Below are 18221 nucleotides of genomic sequence, written 5' to 3'. Positions count from 1 at the left end.
AATAGTTCTATTTCATGAATATGTTTTATTTCTTAAAGCTTAGCATGAGTGAGAAGTTAGACCTATATGTTTCTTCTTAGTTTCTCAACATCATGATCACCAATGACATTGGCGGGACCATGAGGAAGTCATTGAATTATTACAATATTCATTGGATTCATTTGATATGATTGTTTTTTTGTTTCATCTTGCTTTTTAAGTTTCTCTCTCAAAAAACGAGTCTGATTGAATCAATTTATTTCAAAATGATCACATTAGTCATTGAACAACTGACCCGACAAAAAGTTCAAGATATCTATTTATTCCAATCATTGTACTAATTACAAACACATCCTTTTCATGTTTGCTTGCATATACACACTCAAAAGAGTTGAGAAGTTGCGCGTGATACCCATAAATAATAATAAAAGTATTGGGCCTTTACTAGGGAGGAACATATCGTACAATAAAATGGGAGAACCCAAATGTTTATCCTAGAGAGCTTAGTAGATCATAGAATATAACAATGTACATTAACTTAATAAGCTAGACTAGATAATCGGATTTAATGATTAAACATGATCATCGCTAGGTTCACTAGTCTTAAAGAAAAGATTAAAAATAAGGGATAATAATGTAGGGGCTCACTTCTTATAAAAATATTGGAGCGTCAATCATGATCTCGGAGTCTACTACTTCTTGAAGCATGTTATTCCAATAACAATCATCAACATATTCATCTTCGTGTAGCAACACACTATGATTATAGCTAGCTTCACAATTAACATTGTGTTCTCCTTTAGACTTAGACGAACTTTGTTTAGTAGGAGTACTATTGGTAGGAGTACCCAAAACATTGTCATGAGTGAGCTCTAACTCAAGATCAAGCAAGTTACTAGAGTTATAAGTCACAACATTTGTTAGGAATGCATCACTTCCTAAGTAATCGACTACTTTTTCTTCGCTCCTTGACATATTACTTCTCATTAGACCTATATCATCTTCATCATCCATGTTGTGCACAAGAGAAGATAATTGTAAGCTTGCCCCTTTGAGTATGCCCTTGTTCTCACACAATGTTTTGGTTGGCTCTATACTTAGCATAGTGTTAGCACCATTGAGCAAAATATCGGCCCATGACAACTTCTTGGTGTTGAATTCACCCCTCGAAGAATAACATGGTGGCGATGAAGAAGTAGAAGTAATCGGTGGTGATTGTTTTTCCATTGGCGTGTTATCCAAAGAGGTTAAGGTCGAGGTGGGAGAGTCATGGTACAAAGGCAACCTATAGTCAAAGCTTGATAATTCTTGTATGAACATTTGAGCTTGAGTATTAGTATCGGAAGACACATGAGCTTCAATGATAGGTTTAGATGACATACAAGCTCCAGTGATGTTACATGAGGATAAATGGACTCCCTTCGTTGCACCCAATGAAGTCTCTACATTATGAATCTTGTGGACCATGAGATTTGTTGTGCTTAATTCGAATAAATTTTCAATGGGATAGGAAGATCTACAATCTCCATCGATGACCTCCAATGAGGGGTCTCGCACATTGGGTGGTTGATAATCCATGCAATTCCATGACAATGATGGTGAGATTTTTTTCCATATACCTTTGGACCGCAACTTTGCTTCCCGAGAGAGACGAGCCTCCGCTTCAAGGCGAACACTCTCCCATTGCACCATATGATAGTTAGAATGATTGGTATGGTTGTTGAGGGGGGCGTCGAAAGGGTGGTTCTTATCATTTAAAGTGACTGGTTCGAATTTGATTATGTGAGTGAGAGGGTCTATGCCCATTTTGAGAAGCCTCTTCTTGAGATGAGTGTTCCAATGGTTTTTAATCTCATTATCAGTTCTCTTTGGTAGGTGGGCAGCAATGGTAGACCATCTTTTAAACACCGTGAAGAGGAGAAACAAAAACAAAAACCAAACCATCCAATTAGGAGATTATATTAAAATTTTATTTAACATAGAAATACATTAAAAGTATAATACCTATTTCCAAGCAAGTTGTGAAGTTGGATGATGGTTTGCTCTTCGTTTGATGTGAATTCGCCACGTTTGATGTCAGGTCGAAGGTAATTAGTCCATCGCAATCGGCAACTCTTCCCACATCGAAGCAAACCTTAAAGATGTTGCAATACCAACACCAATGTAAAGGGCAAGATTAACACCAATGACAATACCAAGATAGGGGGTTGAATAACATTAAGAATCCCAACTAGAATTAGAATTAGAATTAGATATTTTATCATCCTTAAAAAGTAGAAAATATGACTTGTGTACACTTAATTTTACCTGCTTTCTTTGGTAAAGCTTTCCAACTTCCATGGCCATGTTCCGTGACATAAGCGATGAGCTTCTGGTCTTCTTGTTTAGTCCAAGGTCCTCGTTTTATGCCAATTTTCTCACAACAAGGGGTTCGGCCCATTGTTGAAAAGAAACCAAAGGGAGAAACAACGACTAGCTGAAGAAACAGAGAAGAAATAAGAAAGACATAAATTGAATTGCTAGTGTGGGAATAAGGAGTGAAGAGAGAGAGACAACACAGACACACACAAAGTCAATGAGCAAATGGACGGTTTCACATTGAGATAGAGATTTTATATGTGGATAAGTCAACTTATCGTTTTTGCATTTAAGTCACATCTTGGACTCATTGCCACATGTCTGACCGTCCAAGACCATTTGCAACGTGGCACAAGTAGAACCTCACACTTTAAATGTTTAACAAAAAATCAAATTTGCCACATTTTTTCTTAAAGGATGGTGTTTATCTTTTGAAAGTATGTTTTTTTTTCCTTTTGCACTTTTTCTTTTGAATTTTGGGAAGTTTATATGCAAGGATCCAAAAAAAATATTTTTTTCAAAGTAGAGAAAATGCTAGGCTATTTCTTTTGTTTTCTTACATTAAAACAATAGATAGAAAGAGGCAACATTAGGTTTTTTTCCCCTTTGATATACCTTCTCCAATTGTGGTCCTCTCGCCCACTACTCCATTGCTAACATGCAATATTCCTTGAATAATCAATGGAGTGTCCATGGGGATACTTGGTGAAGTGGTGTCGAGGGACCACCAATCCGATCATTTTCGTACACTCTAGCATCCCTCTCAAAATGTACCTCCCATTGTCACCTCTTTGTCATTGTTTGCTCGGTAGCATAAAACTCATAAATTTGAAAGAGCCCAAGCTCAATTGTCTCTATACCGGCTCGACCATAGATCACATTTCAGTTTCTTGTAGACATTAAAAATCACTCAATCCATGCAAGTGATTTAGCGTCTCTATCTCTATCTCTCAATGTCTCTTATTTTACAATTAATGGAGGTATAGTGCATCACTTTTCTTTTTGTGCGTGTTGTCTTTTATTTTTAAATTTTCTGTCTTTCATTGTGGCCATTTGCACTTTGTGTGTGTACGTGTGTCCCCCATACATTTAATGCATGGAGGACTTATTTGGATTCGTGAATCATCATCAAGTGCCAGCTATGGTGAATGTCTATACACCGCCTAATCATCATGATTCATTGTCTTTGAGGATCATGATTCACGCTTGATAACGTTTATCATGCATCCATGGCCCTTGGATTTAGGATTGATGCCTTAGTGGTTTGACATCTTGGCCAAAAGCATAGTTGGTAGAAACCCTATTGCGCTAGATTAGTGCAGCCAAACTTTATTTTTTCAAATGCAATTTTATTGGAAACATATGATTGACATGTGCAAATTGTGTTAGACATCAACCATTTGTCTATGACGTTACCTAAAGGCTATGCTTAAATTCATTGTTTGATAGACTCTAGTAGTCTTTCCTTGATGAAGTGTTTTTTTTTTCCATAAAAAATATCCTCTATTAGTATTAAAATTAAAGTAAACAATATACATATATTGTCTTGCAATTGTTCAAAACTAATACAACACCTCCTCGGCATATCCATGGTCTCTATAGCCTCTTTTGAGTGCATTCCATGAGACGATATTTGAAACCATCATAGTGCTAAATGTTTTTTGTACATTTTCTCCGTTTCGAGCATATCCAAAATTAAACTAGTCCATTCAATAAGACTTCTTGCTTGTCCTATAGCAAAAACTTGTTGAGCTTCAAGTATACTTCCACATTTTGCATACATCTCAATAAGATCACTTGTTTTTGTCACCTCCATGTTATGCCAGGACATTTGAGCATGGAAGTTGTTCCCTTTCTGTATATCCCCCATGTTGCCACATGCTTTCAACATACCAAAAAATGTCATCAAATTAGGTAAGAGGCCTTGCACAAGCATTTGAAGATAGAGTTGTATAACATCCTCATTCTTATCATGCTCATTATAGCCCAATAACATGGTAGTCCATTGTACCACATCTTCAACCTACAATAATTCATCAAAAAGCTCTCAGGCTTCAATTATTGCTCCACATTTACAGTACCAACAAAAGGACGTTTTTCAAATCCTTCTTTTGCAATATCACCATGTAATTCCCCTCCTCATTTTAGAGACTCTGCTCCAAAACAAGCTTTCAAGAAGCGGACGAATGAAGCAGAGTCAAGAGAAATTCCTTCTACTTGCATTTGCTCCAAGCAATAAAACACTTGCTTTCGAGCCCATAGTCAGCATATCCAGATGCAATCACATTCCATGAAATGATATCACAGACTGGAAGTTCATCAAAGACCATTCTTGCTTCCATTATCAGACCACATTTTATGTACATATGAATCAAAGAGTTTCCCACAACCACATTTCCATCAAACCCAACTTTGATGGCCTTTGCATGCAAATATTGTCATTTGAGAATACATATTCAGTAAGGTATTTCTAAGCATAAAATCATTTTTACGCAACCTTGAGTTGAGAATCATATTATGCATTTGTTTACCCTTATATAGAGCTCCTATGTTTCCACAAGCCTTTAACATGCAAATGAATGAGATCACATCAGGGGAAAGCCCCTCATTTTGGATATGTTCAAAACACTTCAATGCTTCAAGATCTTGGCCTTGTTGGGTATACCCTGAAATTAATGCAGACCAAGAGACTACATCTCAGACATGAAGCCTTTCGAGCACTTCTTGAGCCTTCCTAAGTACATGACATTCCACCTACATGTCAATCAAAGCATTTCCAATCACCACATTCTTCTCGAACAAACCCTTGCTTATAAATTTACTGTGGATTAGTATTCCTTTTTGTGTATCTCCTATGCTACCACAAACTCTCAAGATGCCAATAATGGTTAGTATACTTGGAGAGAGGCCTTCACTTTGCATAAGTTCCAAACAGTTCAGTGCTTCATGGCATAGCTCCCGTCCAACATACCCTACAATTAGTGAATCCATGAAATTTCATCACGAACAGGAAGCTCTTCAAAAATATTTTGTGCTTTTCCAAGCTCGTCGCATTTTCCAAACATATCAATCAAAGCATTTCCAAGCGTGATATTCTCCCTTAATAAGCTCTTACGCACAATTTCATTCTGAAATTGATTGTTAATATCTACTATTCCTTTTATGTTGCCACAAGATTTCAAGATGCAAATTTGGAGAGCACTTCATAACCTTTTTTTCTAGTTAGCATATCCTACATTTACCGCATTCCATGAAGTCGTATCTTGGTAAGGAAGTTGTAGTAGCACTTTCTATGCTTCTTACCACATTTTCCATACATACATACTAAACTACTTCCAAGATGGGTATTCTTTGCCAGAAAATATCGTTGTAGAATATGAGCATGGACCTGATACCTTCTCAAAGGTCTTTCTTCTTGGCACAAGCCTTGAGATTGAACAAAATCTCAATTATTTCTTTCTGGGTTTCACACTACATGATATTATAATCAGAACATCCATGAAAAACTAATTATTATGAATCCTTGTTGAAGTGTTTTTCTATGAATGTAAATTCATAAAACATGAGAGTATGCTTTTATTAATAACATTTGTAAAGTGTGTTTGAGAACTTTGTCATGGATTCTTTCTCCCAAAAGATGAACTAATTGTAATGTGGTGGAGTCTTAACATTTAACTGATGGAATAAATCAAGGATATGTAAATCTTAAGGTCAAGGTGAAGGTTGAATGTCTTTAAAAAATCAAGAATTTTCATCAAAATCAATTGACACCTTTTTGTGCTAGTTCTTATGTAGTATTTGAGAAATATGTCCAATTAATCCTTATTCTTTATTAGAGTAAAGACGTTGCGAAGACAATAATCACCATGAAGACAAAGGACAAAATTGTTGATGAGCAACATGCTTGCAACCATCACTCATTGGATTTCCCATTGATGAATTCGGTGGTACTGAGACAATGCTTGTTGTAGTGTCTTTTGATATCCTTACCAGAAGTTTACTTCTTGAATACCATCTTGAGATTGGTGTGCAGGAACATACCGTTGTCTACCATCTTGTTAGAGAGAGGAGCGAGAGTGAGTGATCAATTAATCTTGAGCTACTAACATGTGGAGTAACTACTAAAGCAAACTTTAATCTTACACTATGACTTAATCACATTCACAAGATGAGACCTCAACATTTCATTACAAAGAGACTTTATCATGTTTCCACACACTTCATAGACAAGTGAAGAGATAATAAATCACCACATGATCTTGCTTTTGTTACTCATGTAATTATCTACAAGTTTAACTTAAATACAATAATTAGGCTTATGGCATCATATTAAGAAAGTGATTAAGGAGAGAGAGAGAGAGAGAGAGAGAGACATAAGCTTTAATACTAAGTAAATGTAAAATGAGAAAGAGCCCTACAACTATGTCCCTTACAATAACGTTTGGTCCTCTCTCTATTACCCTACTTCTATTAGGAGGCTTAAGTGTACCTACCCCCCAACCAAGAGTATCAATGTGAGATGTCTAACATATACTTAAGACTTGTGTTCTTATTCTCTAGAAATATGTCTTAAGAATCCTATTCTCTGCAAATTCAAAGTTTTAATTCCTTAATTGAGTAATAACCTTAATCTATTTTCATGCAAGCTAATTATTTTTTCCAAAATTATGTTAGTTGACTCATGCTTTAACTCTTACTAGTTTAAGCCTTATTAGGCAACCATGCGCCTAAATAACTTAATATCCACTACATCTCCATTGTTGAATATTTGAACAATACTTTGATAATTGTGCAAATCTTAGGGAGCCAAAAAGAAGATGAATATCTGAATTCCTCACCATGTGCTTGCATGGTCCTCCCTCACCACCATAATTTAGATTTACTTTCAAATAAGAAAACTTATTCATGTCAATATGTCTACTTTCAAGAAAAGAAAACTTGTTCATGTCAATCTGTCTACTTTCAAAAAAGAAAACTTGTTCATCTCTATCTGTCTACTTTCAAAAAAGAAAACTTGTTCATCTCTATCTATCTGCCCAAAGCGATCACTCTCTATCACTCAAGTAATATGAAATAAGTCACATAAAAACATGTTTTATTCTACTTGCACTAACCATATATTATCATGAAGTCATACCCTTAACATAGGGTTCACATCCTTCACCCCTCTCTACCTTAGTCCTAGAATCGATATATTTGACACTGACATGCCTTCAACCTCTAACTATAAGTGTTTCTATGCAATACATTTGGGCATTGTGTACAAGATTGTTGGATTTGGCATAGTGATATTAAAAATGGGAAATTAGGTGAAAAAATAATTATGCATTTACAAACTCTAGTCATGCATATGAATGCGATGAAAATGAATGTAATGAAAATGTACTTGTAGTACTCTTAGTAAAAGTGCAGATGATGCTTAATATCTTGAGTATGTTCTAATCACATGATTGGAGACTTGAGTGTGTTTGATGTACCAAAGAGTTTATCTACTCCCATAGAGATATGTAAGGGTGTTGATACTTGTTATGATATAAAACGTTGTGGAGATGTTCAATTGCATTCACCATTGACATGTCTAAAAAGTTAAAAGATGTATGGTATGTAACTTGTGTAACAAAGAATGTAATATCCATTGATCAATTAGTAGAGAAAGATATGGATGTGTTATTTAATAAATCTAGATGCATGACATCAAGTTCAAATACAAGAGAGATGATAGTAACGTGGAAGAAAAACAGGATATATGTTTGTGTTGAATGATAAAAAAAACTAATGTTTAGTTACAAAAGATAAAAATGAATTCAAGTTGTCCCCTAGTAATCAGGATAAATTATATGAAGATGCGAGAAAGTTCAGAAATGGTAGGAAGATGCTTGATCTAGTCGATAAAGTTGTTTACTCTATTCCTATTAGTAATGGGGACGAGGGTGAATGGTTTGGACAATGTGATGATGCCGGAAAAGTTATCAGTGCCAAGGGTATAGGAAAGAATGGGAAGATCATCCAGTTGGGATCTGTAGTTGCAGGTGCTCGTTGGTCCCCGATTAGAATTGTGGCACGAGACGGTAAGAAATGGAAGGTGAATCCATCAATCGCTGAGGTTGAGGAGGATTGGATCTGGTATGTAGTTAAAGGCAAGCCACTTGAGTGTTTAGAATGGGATCCTGCAGAATATGTGTGGAGGGACGAACAAGGTAAATCACATGGTTTCTTTGACTTCTCAACTCGCTTGGGTAGGCATTTATGCTTGCATCGTGAGAAGTGTGCCAACAAATGGACCCATATAGCTGTTGATTCGGTCTTTGTAGATAAAACCAGAAGCATGATATGGAACTCTTCCCTCCTCGAGAGGGTCAAGGTGATTTTTTGGCTAATCACCCATCGGGCTGTTCCAACCAGAGAGAGGCTGGGGAAAAGGGGTGGCATGAGTAACTACAAGGCCTGTGGAGCGAGTTTGGAGGATATCGCACATTGTTTATGGAGCTGCCCGCGAGCCCAAGAAGTTTGGAAGAGGAGCTTAAGAATTCTGGCTCGATGTGGGGTTAAAGTTCAGGTATCAAGTACAACCGTTGTTTGGTTAGCTACTGACTCGGCTGCATGGTTTCATGGGTGGAATGGAAATAGCCCTTCTTTAAAGGTGGCGAATGGTACAGTTCAGCCTGCAGCTCAAGGAGATTCATTCTTCATACAGGACCGATACGTAGATGTTTGGATTTTAGTGGTTGGCCTTACTGTTTGGCAAGTATGGGGATCAATGTGTAAGGAGTCTTTTACCGGGAAGCGAACCCCATCGGCTGAGCGTTTAATGATGATTTGGTTTAATCTGATTTCTACGCTACGAGGTAAGTTTGATAGCCTTCAAGGGCCCTCTTATGCAAGTGAAGAAGCTAGGTACCGCTTCCTTCTAAAATGGAGAGGTTCCCCGATGTTATAGATGGTGGATGGCAATGCAAAGTGGATATATCAGCCTGCCCGATGGTTGTTCCCTCCTAGGGTACCAAACATAGAGGTAGGTGTTGAATTGTGAAGTGATTGGCGGGTGTCTTTGTTGAATGTGGGTGTGTGAAGTTCATGTTGATGGGCGTCTGTTGAGTAATTATGTGATGGTGGATGGCAATGCAAAGTGGATATATCAGCCTGCCCGATGGTTGTTCCCTCCTAGGGTACCAAACATAGAGGTAGGTGTTGAATTGTGAAGTGATTGGCGGGTGTCTTTGTTGAATGTGGGTGTGTGAAGTTCATGTTGATGGGCGTCTGTTGAGTAATTATGTGATGAGGCTTAGTTGCTTCATTTATACATGATGATTTGTTGTAGCCATTGCAAAGTGGCTTGTAACATATTAGTTGTATATTATTCCATGTACTTTTTCTTAACTAATGGAAGTAGAATATTTTTTGGGGAAAAAAAAAGAATTCAAGTTGTGGCATAAGAGATTAGGGCACACGAGTGCAAAAAGGCTTCCGGATATGAGTAATGATTTGGTTTCAAACTACCAAAGTTTAGTAGCAATTGTATCTTGCTTATTTGTAAGCCACGCTTTGAAGTGATTGAAGAAGTTAGTATATGTCCGTTGAGTTTGGTAAGTATTTGAAAACAAATGGTATCATAAGACAAGTCACACTTAGATGCACTCATCAAATGAATGGACCGGCAGAAAGGAAAGATAGACATATTTTAGAGACAATGAGAGAAATTTTGTTTTAAGCAAATTTGTCAAAAAGGTTTTGGGATGATGGCTGTCATTATGGAGCGACTTTAATAAACAAAATGCCAACAATCATAATTGGTAATAACACTCCCTTTGAGTTGTTCAATAATAAAAAGCCCATAGTTGATGCATTAAATATGTGTGGATGTGCTTCTATGTTCATGTAGGTGGTATGTATGTATAGAAAGGCAAAAGGCTTCAAGAAAAAACAATAAAATGCATTTTTCTTTGGAATTGATGATATAAAAAATGTATATTAATGCTTTGATTCAATTGATGATCAATTTTATTTCTCTAAAAATGTAATATTTGATGAGATGCAATATTGGAAATCATTGAAGGATGATGTCCAAATACCTTGTCAAGTGAGGTTATGGACATGAATGAAGATGGTGATAGTGAACATGGGCAAAAGAATGATCCTGCAAACATAGCGGACATCAATTGAGGGACATCAATTTTACAATTGAAAACATCAACTAGAGTAAGGAAACTTGTTCAAAGGTTAACATATGATAGTTGTATTGCGCAACATTATCTCTTCGTGGATAAAGTTAGCAATTGCATTGAGCCTAATTGTTTTGAAGATGCATGTGAACAATCAAAATGGAATATGCTACTTAGGAAGAAATTGATGCATCAAACAAAGATGATACCTAGAGTTAGCGCCTAGATCCAATGGGAAAAAGATAATAAGTTGTAAATGGGTATATAGGTCTAAGTTAAATTTTGATGGTTCTTTAACTAAGTTTAAAGCATGATTAGCAGACAAAGGTTAGGAATCTACTTGAAAAGTATTGACATCAAATAAAGTCTTGCAAATGCATCAATCTTTGTGAGTAATGGTAAATATGGTGTTATCATTATATCATAATTGTTCTATATGTAGATGATTTGATAATAACAAGTAGGAATAATGATCTTATTCATCAAATTAAGAAGAAATTGTCAAATGAGTTTGAGATAAAGTATCTAGGAGAACTTAATACTTTTTAGGTATTGCAGTGATTAGATGTCCAAAATCCTCGTAATTGCTTTAGCTCCTACATAGGAAGAGCTTGTATAACAAAACATGTTGACATATTCAATATTTTCGCAGTCCTCCTTTACAATGGACAATAAAATAACTTTTTTTTTCTTTAGTTACGAACTTACGAGTTTGATAGTTCCACTTTCTTCAATAATTTATGTATCTTCATTGATTTCTCATCATTGGAACAATAAAATATATTGTTTCATACGAGTTCTTGGGTTTCCTTCTCTTTTGAACTAGAGATCTCATGAATTTTCGTTGGTGAATAGAATATATCTTCTCCATTTGTTAGCAATGTCCGAATTTGAGGAATCTTCCCTACAACATACCATTTTACTTGATGATTCCTTCCCTTATTTCCCTTGAGCTTCTTTACCTTTTCTTGCTTGCATAGTACTAGATTTACCTTGAGCATAATCATGGATATGGTCTTGATTGTTAGTAAGAAGACCTTAGTATGCATACCAAATAAATCCTTTTTGTGGGCTCATCATATCATGTTCCTTTGAGGGTACTCGCATCCAAATACATTTCACTGCCCAAATTCTCATGAATTGTGTATCCATCCAAGTGACCATGGAGTCAATTCTTCTATAGTTCTTCACTCTATCAATATTGTAGTGATTGTCAACCATTAGTTCATCAATATCTTAGTGGTCGTCAACCATTTGTTCATACTTTGATGAAGTGCCTTAGGTTGATGATCCATATTAGGAGAGACAATAACAAGACAAACCATGTAAGAAGTGGTCATAGAGCCAACAATACTTCCTCGATATTCCTAGTTCATACTAAAAAATTATTGATAACTTGGATATGTAGGATCAAGAAAGTCGTCAGACACATAGGACTAAAAACAACATAACTCTAGCTAATTGTCAACATGACTACTTCTTATTTTACATGAGTACTCATTGGTCATACTCGCAATATGTTTGTTGAAGGACATCGAAATCTAATGGCTTTCATAAATTAGGGTCAACCTTTGATATAGAGGTTTTATTCTTTTTTTAAACATGGCCATTGTTTCCTAGGATCCTCATGGAATATTAGCTCACAAAAACCAATAAAATTTGTTTTTATACTTGTAATGTTGAATGTTGAATGTGTACTTAGTCAAGACCATTTGTGTTGCCATCTAAGAGTCATTTGTCTCGTTTGGGATCAACCAAAGAGATACATGATTCCCCTGGGAGATCATAAGGAACAAGATGAGATGCTCTTCTACATCGTCATTGTCCTAGACTTTCATGCTAAGAAATGGCTGAACGAACATGAATAGAAACCTCGACACATTAGCTTTATTTCTTGCTTGAGCTTCTTCGTATATAGTTGTGCTTATTGTGAAGAAATGAGCAATATTAGTATGCCATTTTTTTTTCTAAATCCCACTTGTCCCATGGATCTCATTCGAATCATTGGCTTAAGTCACACTCTACTTCCTATCCTCATATAATTAATGTGCTCAACCATGATGGTTTTGTATGCTAGACGACCGCTCTTTTTTGCATCGATATGGCGATCAATGCAACTTGCATGGATGCCTTCACACATAATTGATCTATTAAATATGTAACATTCGTGTCGCATGGTGGCTGAAACACTTGACTAGAAAGGCATCATGAATTTCTGGGGTCGTTTCTGTCAAGTTGAACTGCTAGATGGGTATGTGAAGAGCTTGTGGTGCAGGGATCAAGTCGTCAGTCAGGTTTTGTGCTGGGTAGGAATCGGCAACGGTTCGGTTTTGGCTTAACCGGTTTGGCATTTGTCCAAACCAAACTTGTTAACCCTAAACCGGTTTGGGAGTTTCCAAACCTGAACTGAACCGGTTAAGCCGAAACTGTTTAGCCAAGCCGATTAAAGCCAAAATCGGTTTGGTTCAGCTTCAACAATCACAAACCGGTTAAGGAAGCTCAAGCCTAAACCGAACCGAACCGAACTGCCAAACCGTTTAAAAACCAGTTAACAGTTCGGTTTAGGCTTGAGCTGAGCAGTTGCCGATTCCTAGTGTCGGGCTACGTCCGCGCTTGATAGGCCCAGGTATTTAACATTGGCACAATATGATGATGAGTAGTAGCACTACTATACATTAGTGATGGTCCTTTTCTGAGATACACATGCACATGCACACTTACTAAAAAGGAGACATACAAAGAGAGAATTTATTTTTGCTTTTTCTTGCTTTCTTTCTTTCTTTCTTTCTTTTGGCTCGATTTTATCTTTTCCGTTCCCTCCTCCTTCTTCTTCCATTTATAAATAAATGAAATTAATCGATTCTGGTCTATTAGTTTGAGTTTATTACATTCTTGGCCGAATCCATCGCCACAACGTCTGCAGAGCAGCCAGCCATGGCGACCTTCGCTGCACAGCCTTTCATCTCTTCTTCTTCTTCTTCTTCTTCTTCCTCTTCTTCTTCTCTTTCTCTTTCTCTTTCTCGCCCCCTCTCTTCTTCCGTATCTTCTCCTCTCTGTGGATTCCCTTCTCGTCGTCTTCTTCTCGCCCTCTCCAACAGCACCAGTAGATCGCCAAGCTCTTCCTCCGTTTCTGCCTCATCTTCTCCGTCGTTCTCTTCTTCCTCGATCGAGCTCGTCGCAGAGAAAGCAACCGAAATCGATCAGAATGTGGTACGCAATATTAAGTGAAAATACAGCTGCGGCTACTTACTTCAGTGCGCGTCTACATTTCGTGGATTCGTTTTCCTTTCGATCCAATATCTTTCCTCTTACGAGGAATCTTCGTTTTCCTCCTTTGCTGTTAATGAATGGAAGCATGCAATGAGAGGAAAATGAATACCTGCTTTTCTGCATGCGATCCAGGATAAGCACATCAAACGTTCTCCGTTTAGATCCTTCCCGTCTCCTTTGAAAATTTGAAAATTTGTTCATTGCCATTCTTCTATTCCTATATCTCACCTTTCTTGCATTGAATTCGATGAGCTGCAGTAAGACTGATGAAAAGTTTTCAAATCTACGTATGCTTTTCTGCAAATTGCATTGTCATGTGTTTCGAAAAAAACACATGCTTTTCTGCATGTGACATAGTGTTTTAGTAGTTTTTTCGTGTCTTATACAAAAGGATTCAAGAATGGAATGGCAGATCATTTGCTGTAGCGAATTTTGATTGCAATGTCATGTGTTTAGAAAAAAACGTATGCTTTTCTGCATGTGGCATACTGGTTTAGTAGTTTTATCTTTTCTTATACAATGTATAAAGGATTCAAGAATGGAATGGAAGATGATCATTTGCTGTAGTGAATTTTGATTGCATTGTCATGTGTTTAGAAAAAAACGTATGCTTTTCTGCATGTGACATAGTGGTTTAGTAGTTTTTTCTTTTCTTATACAAAAGAGTTCAAGAATGGAATGGCAGTTGATCATTTGTTGTAGTTAATTCAAATCGCATTGTCATGTGTTTAGAAAAAAGCACATGCTTTTCTGCATGTGACATTGTGGTGTAGTAGTTTTTTGTCTTCTTATACGAAAGGATTCAAGGATTTGAAAAGATACACCACCATAATTTTTTTAATTGACCTATTGTGTTGAATTAGATTTCTGCATTGTGTTTTTTCTTTTGTCTGTCTAGTTGATCACCAAAGAAGAAGGATTGATCCTCTACAAAGACATGGTGCTTGGACGGAGCTTCGAGGACATGTGTGCACAGATGTACTACCGAGGCAAGATGTTTGGGTTCGTGCACCTTTACAATGGCCAGGAGGCCGTGTCGACGGGTTTCATCAAATGCTTGAAAGAGAACGATTATGTGTGTAGTACATATAGGGATCATGTCCATGCGTTGAGTAAAGGTGTGCCACCTCGATCCGTGATGTCCGAGCTTTTCGGGAAAGCCACAGGCGTATGCCGTGGCCAAGGGGGCTCAATGCATATGTTCTCGAAAGAACATGGCCTTATCGGGGGATTCGCCTTCATTGGCGAAGGTATCCCCGTTGCCACTGGGGCCGCATTTGCCAGTAAATACGAGAGAGAGGTATTGAAGAACTCCAACTCGGATGGTGTCACCGTGGCTTTCTTCGGGGATGGCACATGCAACAATGGACAATTCTTCGAATGCCTTAATATGGCTTCTCTCTGGAAGCTTCCTATCATATTTGTGGTGGAGAACAACCTTTGGGCCATTGGTATGTCGCACTATAGGTCAACCTCGGTACCTGAGATATGGGAGAAGGGGCCAGCATTTGGGATGCCAGGGGTTCATGTGGATGGAATGGATGTGTTGAAGGTTAGGGAGGTGGCACAAGAAGCCATTGCTAGAGCAAGGCGTGGAGATGGGCCAACTCTCGTGGAGTGCGAGACGTACAGGTTCAGGGGCCACTCTCTTGCTGACCCCGATGAACTCCGGAAGCCAGGTAGTATTCGCAACATGGTATTTTATCGGTTCTTTGTGCATAATGTAATAAAAAACATCCTATTGTTTTTTTCGTTCTTCCAAAATACGTGAGAAATTGATACATTTGTTTAAGTTCAATTATACGGTGATTTATTAGAAGATAAACTAAAAACTCCTATTAGTAACACAATTAGTCTACATATATCATTTTAGTACTTGATTCAAACTTACCAGTGTTAGAGCAATTAGGATTAACTAGAAAAACTCCCAAGTATCTCTCAATTAGTCTACATATATCATTTTAGTACTTGATTCAGACTTGTTTAAATAGAAAAAACTCCAAGTATCACTCACAACAATTAGGTGTGTGACCAATAAGAATTTAACAAAAAAACTCCAAATGTCACACGACAATTAGTTGAATGTGGATAATTTTTTTACTTGGTCTGTCCCAAAACTACAAATTATAACTAAACCGTAAAGAGTCTTGATCTTTGATCAAACTTGTAGGTCTTGCATGGAGCTTCAATGGGAGTGTTTTAATATTTGGTGGAATCATGTAGACAGGAATAATGTTTAGGGGAGATAGCTTTATGTATTGAGATATACACACACACATAGATATGTGTCAATTTGTCTTTTGGATATTAAGATAGATAAGGTTTTTTTCTCTGGATTTTGCAATGATCATATAAAGATCAAACTAGGATTGAAATATGGGGGATCTTTTCTTAACACAGCACTATCTCACTTTTGGGCTTTCTTTTTGTGTGTTTTTTGCAGGTGAGAAAGCCCACTATGCCGCAAGAGACCCGATCACGTCCTTGAGGAATTATCTATTACAGAACAATCTAGCTAAGGAGGCGGAACTCGAAAAGATTCGAAAGAAGATAGATGATCTATTGGAAGAGGCAGTAGAGTTTGCAGATGCAAGCCCATTACCGCCGCGAAGCCAACTCTTGGAGAACGTTTTTGCCGATCCAAAGGGCTTTGGTATTGGTCCCGATGGCAAATATAGGTGTGAAGACCCTGATTTCACTGCCGGGACCGCAGCTGTCTAATCCACAAATCATATGAACTTTTGGCCATTGTTTTTTTTCATATCCTCCTTCATGTTTGTTTTCCTACACAATGGGCAAATGATTTTGATTTGTCTTTGTTAGAAATGAGTTGGGTTACTTTTATCTTTATTCATCCACTTATGTGGGTAGTGCAGTCTATATACACAGTGACTTTTACATCTTCCACTATGTGGATGGATAAACACCATTTTTCTGAAGGATTTTACTTTCCTTATGATCATTTTCCCCTCATGGCAATATATATATACACCATTATTTCTACGATTTTCGAAAGTATTCGTGTCAAGGACTTTATTCTCGTCAAGGCATTATATATATACCATTATTTTTGTTGATGTATTTTGCGCAGATATTTTGCTCTTTGTCTATGATCAATTCCACCATGATTATCCACCATGAGAGTTTGACACTTTGTCTATGATAAATTTCTTGTGCTTGGAAAATTGATTATCCACCATGAGTATTTGATGTATATAGACTTTTTAAAAGTAGGAATCAACAATGATTTGGTGGTTGAACCCAACCATGAAACCATAGTGTAACGGCCTAACCAGTTTGGTTGGTTCAATTGAGGTTTGAAATTTGTAAATTTTATTCGGTTTGGGGGTGTCAATAGTTTGGTTTTGGGCCAAAGTTTTTAACGGTATGTGGTAAATAGTTTTGGAATATTATAAATATATGACTTAACTTTATAAATACTTTGATGTCTTTTCTTTTAGGTTTTAGTTTTCATTTTGAGTTTTAAAAGAAATAACCATTCCTTCAAAAGTTAAAAATGATGTACAATGTACGATTGCCAATCATTTGCTTTTAAGTTATGACAAAACCGTGAAATTGTTGTTTATAAAGGTTTGTATGGAACCATTCGGTTTGAGCTTGATAACCCTTTGAATGGTTTTAGTTTAAATGATTCTGGATTACTAGTTTCAGTTCAAGTTTCAAAATTTTGATATATTCGGTTTGTTTTGAGACTCACAAACTAGATCGAGTACCATTGCAGATTTCTACTTTCAAGGGTCTTTTACTCATATTGTAGTGTTGTTTTATCTATTGCTCACTACAAAGGATAGTCGTCCAATACTTGACAATCCCCCATAATAAATGCAATCATTTTCGTTTATGGTAACTACATGGCACTTGAAACTTCTATTGTGGCTCAACTACAAAGGATAGTCGTCCAATACTTGACAATCCCCCATCATAAATGCAATCATTTTCGTTTATGGTATCTTATATATGGCACTTCTATTGTGGCTCAACTACAAAGGATAGTCGTCCAAGACTTGACAATCCCCCGTAATAAATGCAATCATTTTCGTTTATGGTAACTTATATATGGCACTTCTATTGTGGCTCAACTACAAAGGATAGTCATCCAAGACTTGCCAATCCCCCATAATAAATGCAATCATTTTCGTTTATGGTAACTTATATATGGCACTTCTATAGTGGTTCAAGTACACATTGCATGAAGTAGATATCTTTCTATGCTTAACATTAGAGTGAGACATGTTAGGAAGTAGTGAATTTGAACTTGGCTACACCTAGTGAGGAAAACTTGAGAGTGTCTAAGACCCATCTATGTTATCTAGGATAAATCCCTCCCCCTTTGTACCAATACGTACACTCTTAAGGGAAGCTATTCTTCAAGGCAATCACTTCTAGCACTCAATCAAATTTTAAGGGGATTTATGTTCTTGGGGTTTAACATTC

At 36.9% G+C, this 18221-nt stretch overlaps 3 protein-coding genes across 3 annotated transcripts; 1 reads left to right on the top strand and 2 right to left on the bottom strand.

Annotated features, from left to right (window-relative positions):
• Positions 1-396: 396 nt before the first annotated feature.
• On the bottom strand, positions 397-2520 carry LOC147859315 (uncharacterized). Its single transcript, XM_087325771.1, has 3 exons — positions 2287-2520; positions 1984-2113; positions 397-1876 (listed from the first exon to the last, which is right to left on the bottom strand). The coding sequence occupies exons 1-3, from the start codon at positions 2417-2419 to the stop codon at positions 631-633; spliced, it is 1509 nt and encodes a 502-aa protein (XP_087181897.1). The 5' UTR covers positions 2420-2520; the 3' UTR covers positions 397-630.
• Positions 2521-3979: 1459 nt separating this feature from the next.
• LOC147859314 (pentatricopeptide repeat-containing protein At4g39530-like) lies at positions 3980-5328 on the bottom strand. Its single transcript, XM_087326302.1, has 4 exons — positions 5160-5328; positions 4927-5003; positions 4623-4757; positions 3980-4360 (listed from the first exon to the last, which is right to left on the bottom strand). Exons 1-4 carry the CDS (start codon positions 5326-5328, stop codon positions 3980-3982), a joined length of 762 nt encoding a protein of 253 aa, XP_087182428.1.
• An 8262-nt stretch (positions 5329-13590) lies between these two features.
• Positions 13591-16527, top strand: LOC147859313 (pyruvate dehydrogenase E1 alpha). Its single transcript, XM_087325257.1, has 3 exons — positions 13591-13706; positions 14665-15445; positions 16210-16527. The coding sequence occupies exons 2-3, from the start codon at positions 14704-14706 to the stop codon at positions 16485-16487; spliced, it is 1020 nt and encodes a 339-aa protein (XP_087181383.1). The 5' UTR covers positions 13591-13706; positions 14665-14703; the 3' UTR covers positions 16488-16527.
• The last annotated feature ends 1694 nt before the right edge of the window (positions 16528-18221 follow it).

The sequence above is a fragment of the Azolla caroliniana genome, unplaced genomic scaffold (assembly GCF_043228905.1).
Source record: "Azolla caroliniana isolate FFs.n. ecotype wild unplaced genomic scaffold, voAzoCaro1.0.p SCAF_10, whole genome shotgun sequence".
NCBI lineage: Eukaryota > Viridiplantae > Streptophyta > Polypodiopsida > Salviniales > Salviniaceae > Azolla > Azolla caroliniana.
Note: the sequence above shows the minus strand (reverse complement) of the source record. Positions and strands in the feature narration are given on the sequence as shown.

What these genes read in the sequence shown, in the direction of transcription:
- LOC147859315 (XM_087325771.1), bottom strand. Translation starts at nt 2,419, where the DNA reads ATGGGCCGAACCCCTTGTTGTGAGAAAATTGGCATAAAACGAGGACCT. An exon ending in AGCTTTACCAAAGAAAGCAG is followed by an intron (nt 2,114 to 2,286) that starts GTAAAATTAAGT and finishes AACATCTTTAAG; the next exon opens with GTTTGCTTCGATGTGGGAAG. An exon ending in CACAACTTGCTTGGAAATAG is followed by an intron (nt 1,877 to 1,983) that starts GTATTATACTTT and finishes GGTGTTTAAAAG; the next exon opens with ATGGTCTACCATTGCTGCCC.
- LOC147859314 (XM_087326302.1), bottom strand. Translation starts at nt 5,328, where the DNA reads ATGGATTCACTAATTGTAGGGTATGTTGGACGGGAGCTATGCCATGAA. An exon ending in AAAAGGAATACTAATCCACA is followed by an intron (nt 5,004 to 5,159) that starts GTAAATTTATAA and finishes CATTAATTTCAG; the next exon opens with GGTATACCCAACAAGGCCAA. An exon ending in GTGATATCATTTCATGGAAT is followed by an intron (nt 4,361 to 4,622) that starts GTGATTGCATCT and finishes GAATTATTGTAG; the next exon opens with GTTGAAGATGTGGTACAATG.
- LOC147859313 (XM_087325257.1), top strand. Translation starts at nt 14,704, where the DNA reads ATGGTGCTTGGACGGAGCTTCGAGGACATGTGTGCACAGATGTACTAC. An exon ending in CGATGAACTCCGGAAGCCAG is followed by an intron (nt 15,446 to 16,209) that starts GTAGTATTCGCA and finishes TGTTTTTTGCAG; the next exon opens with GTGAGAAAGCCCACTATGCC.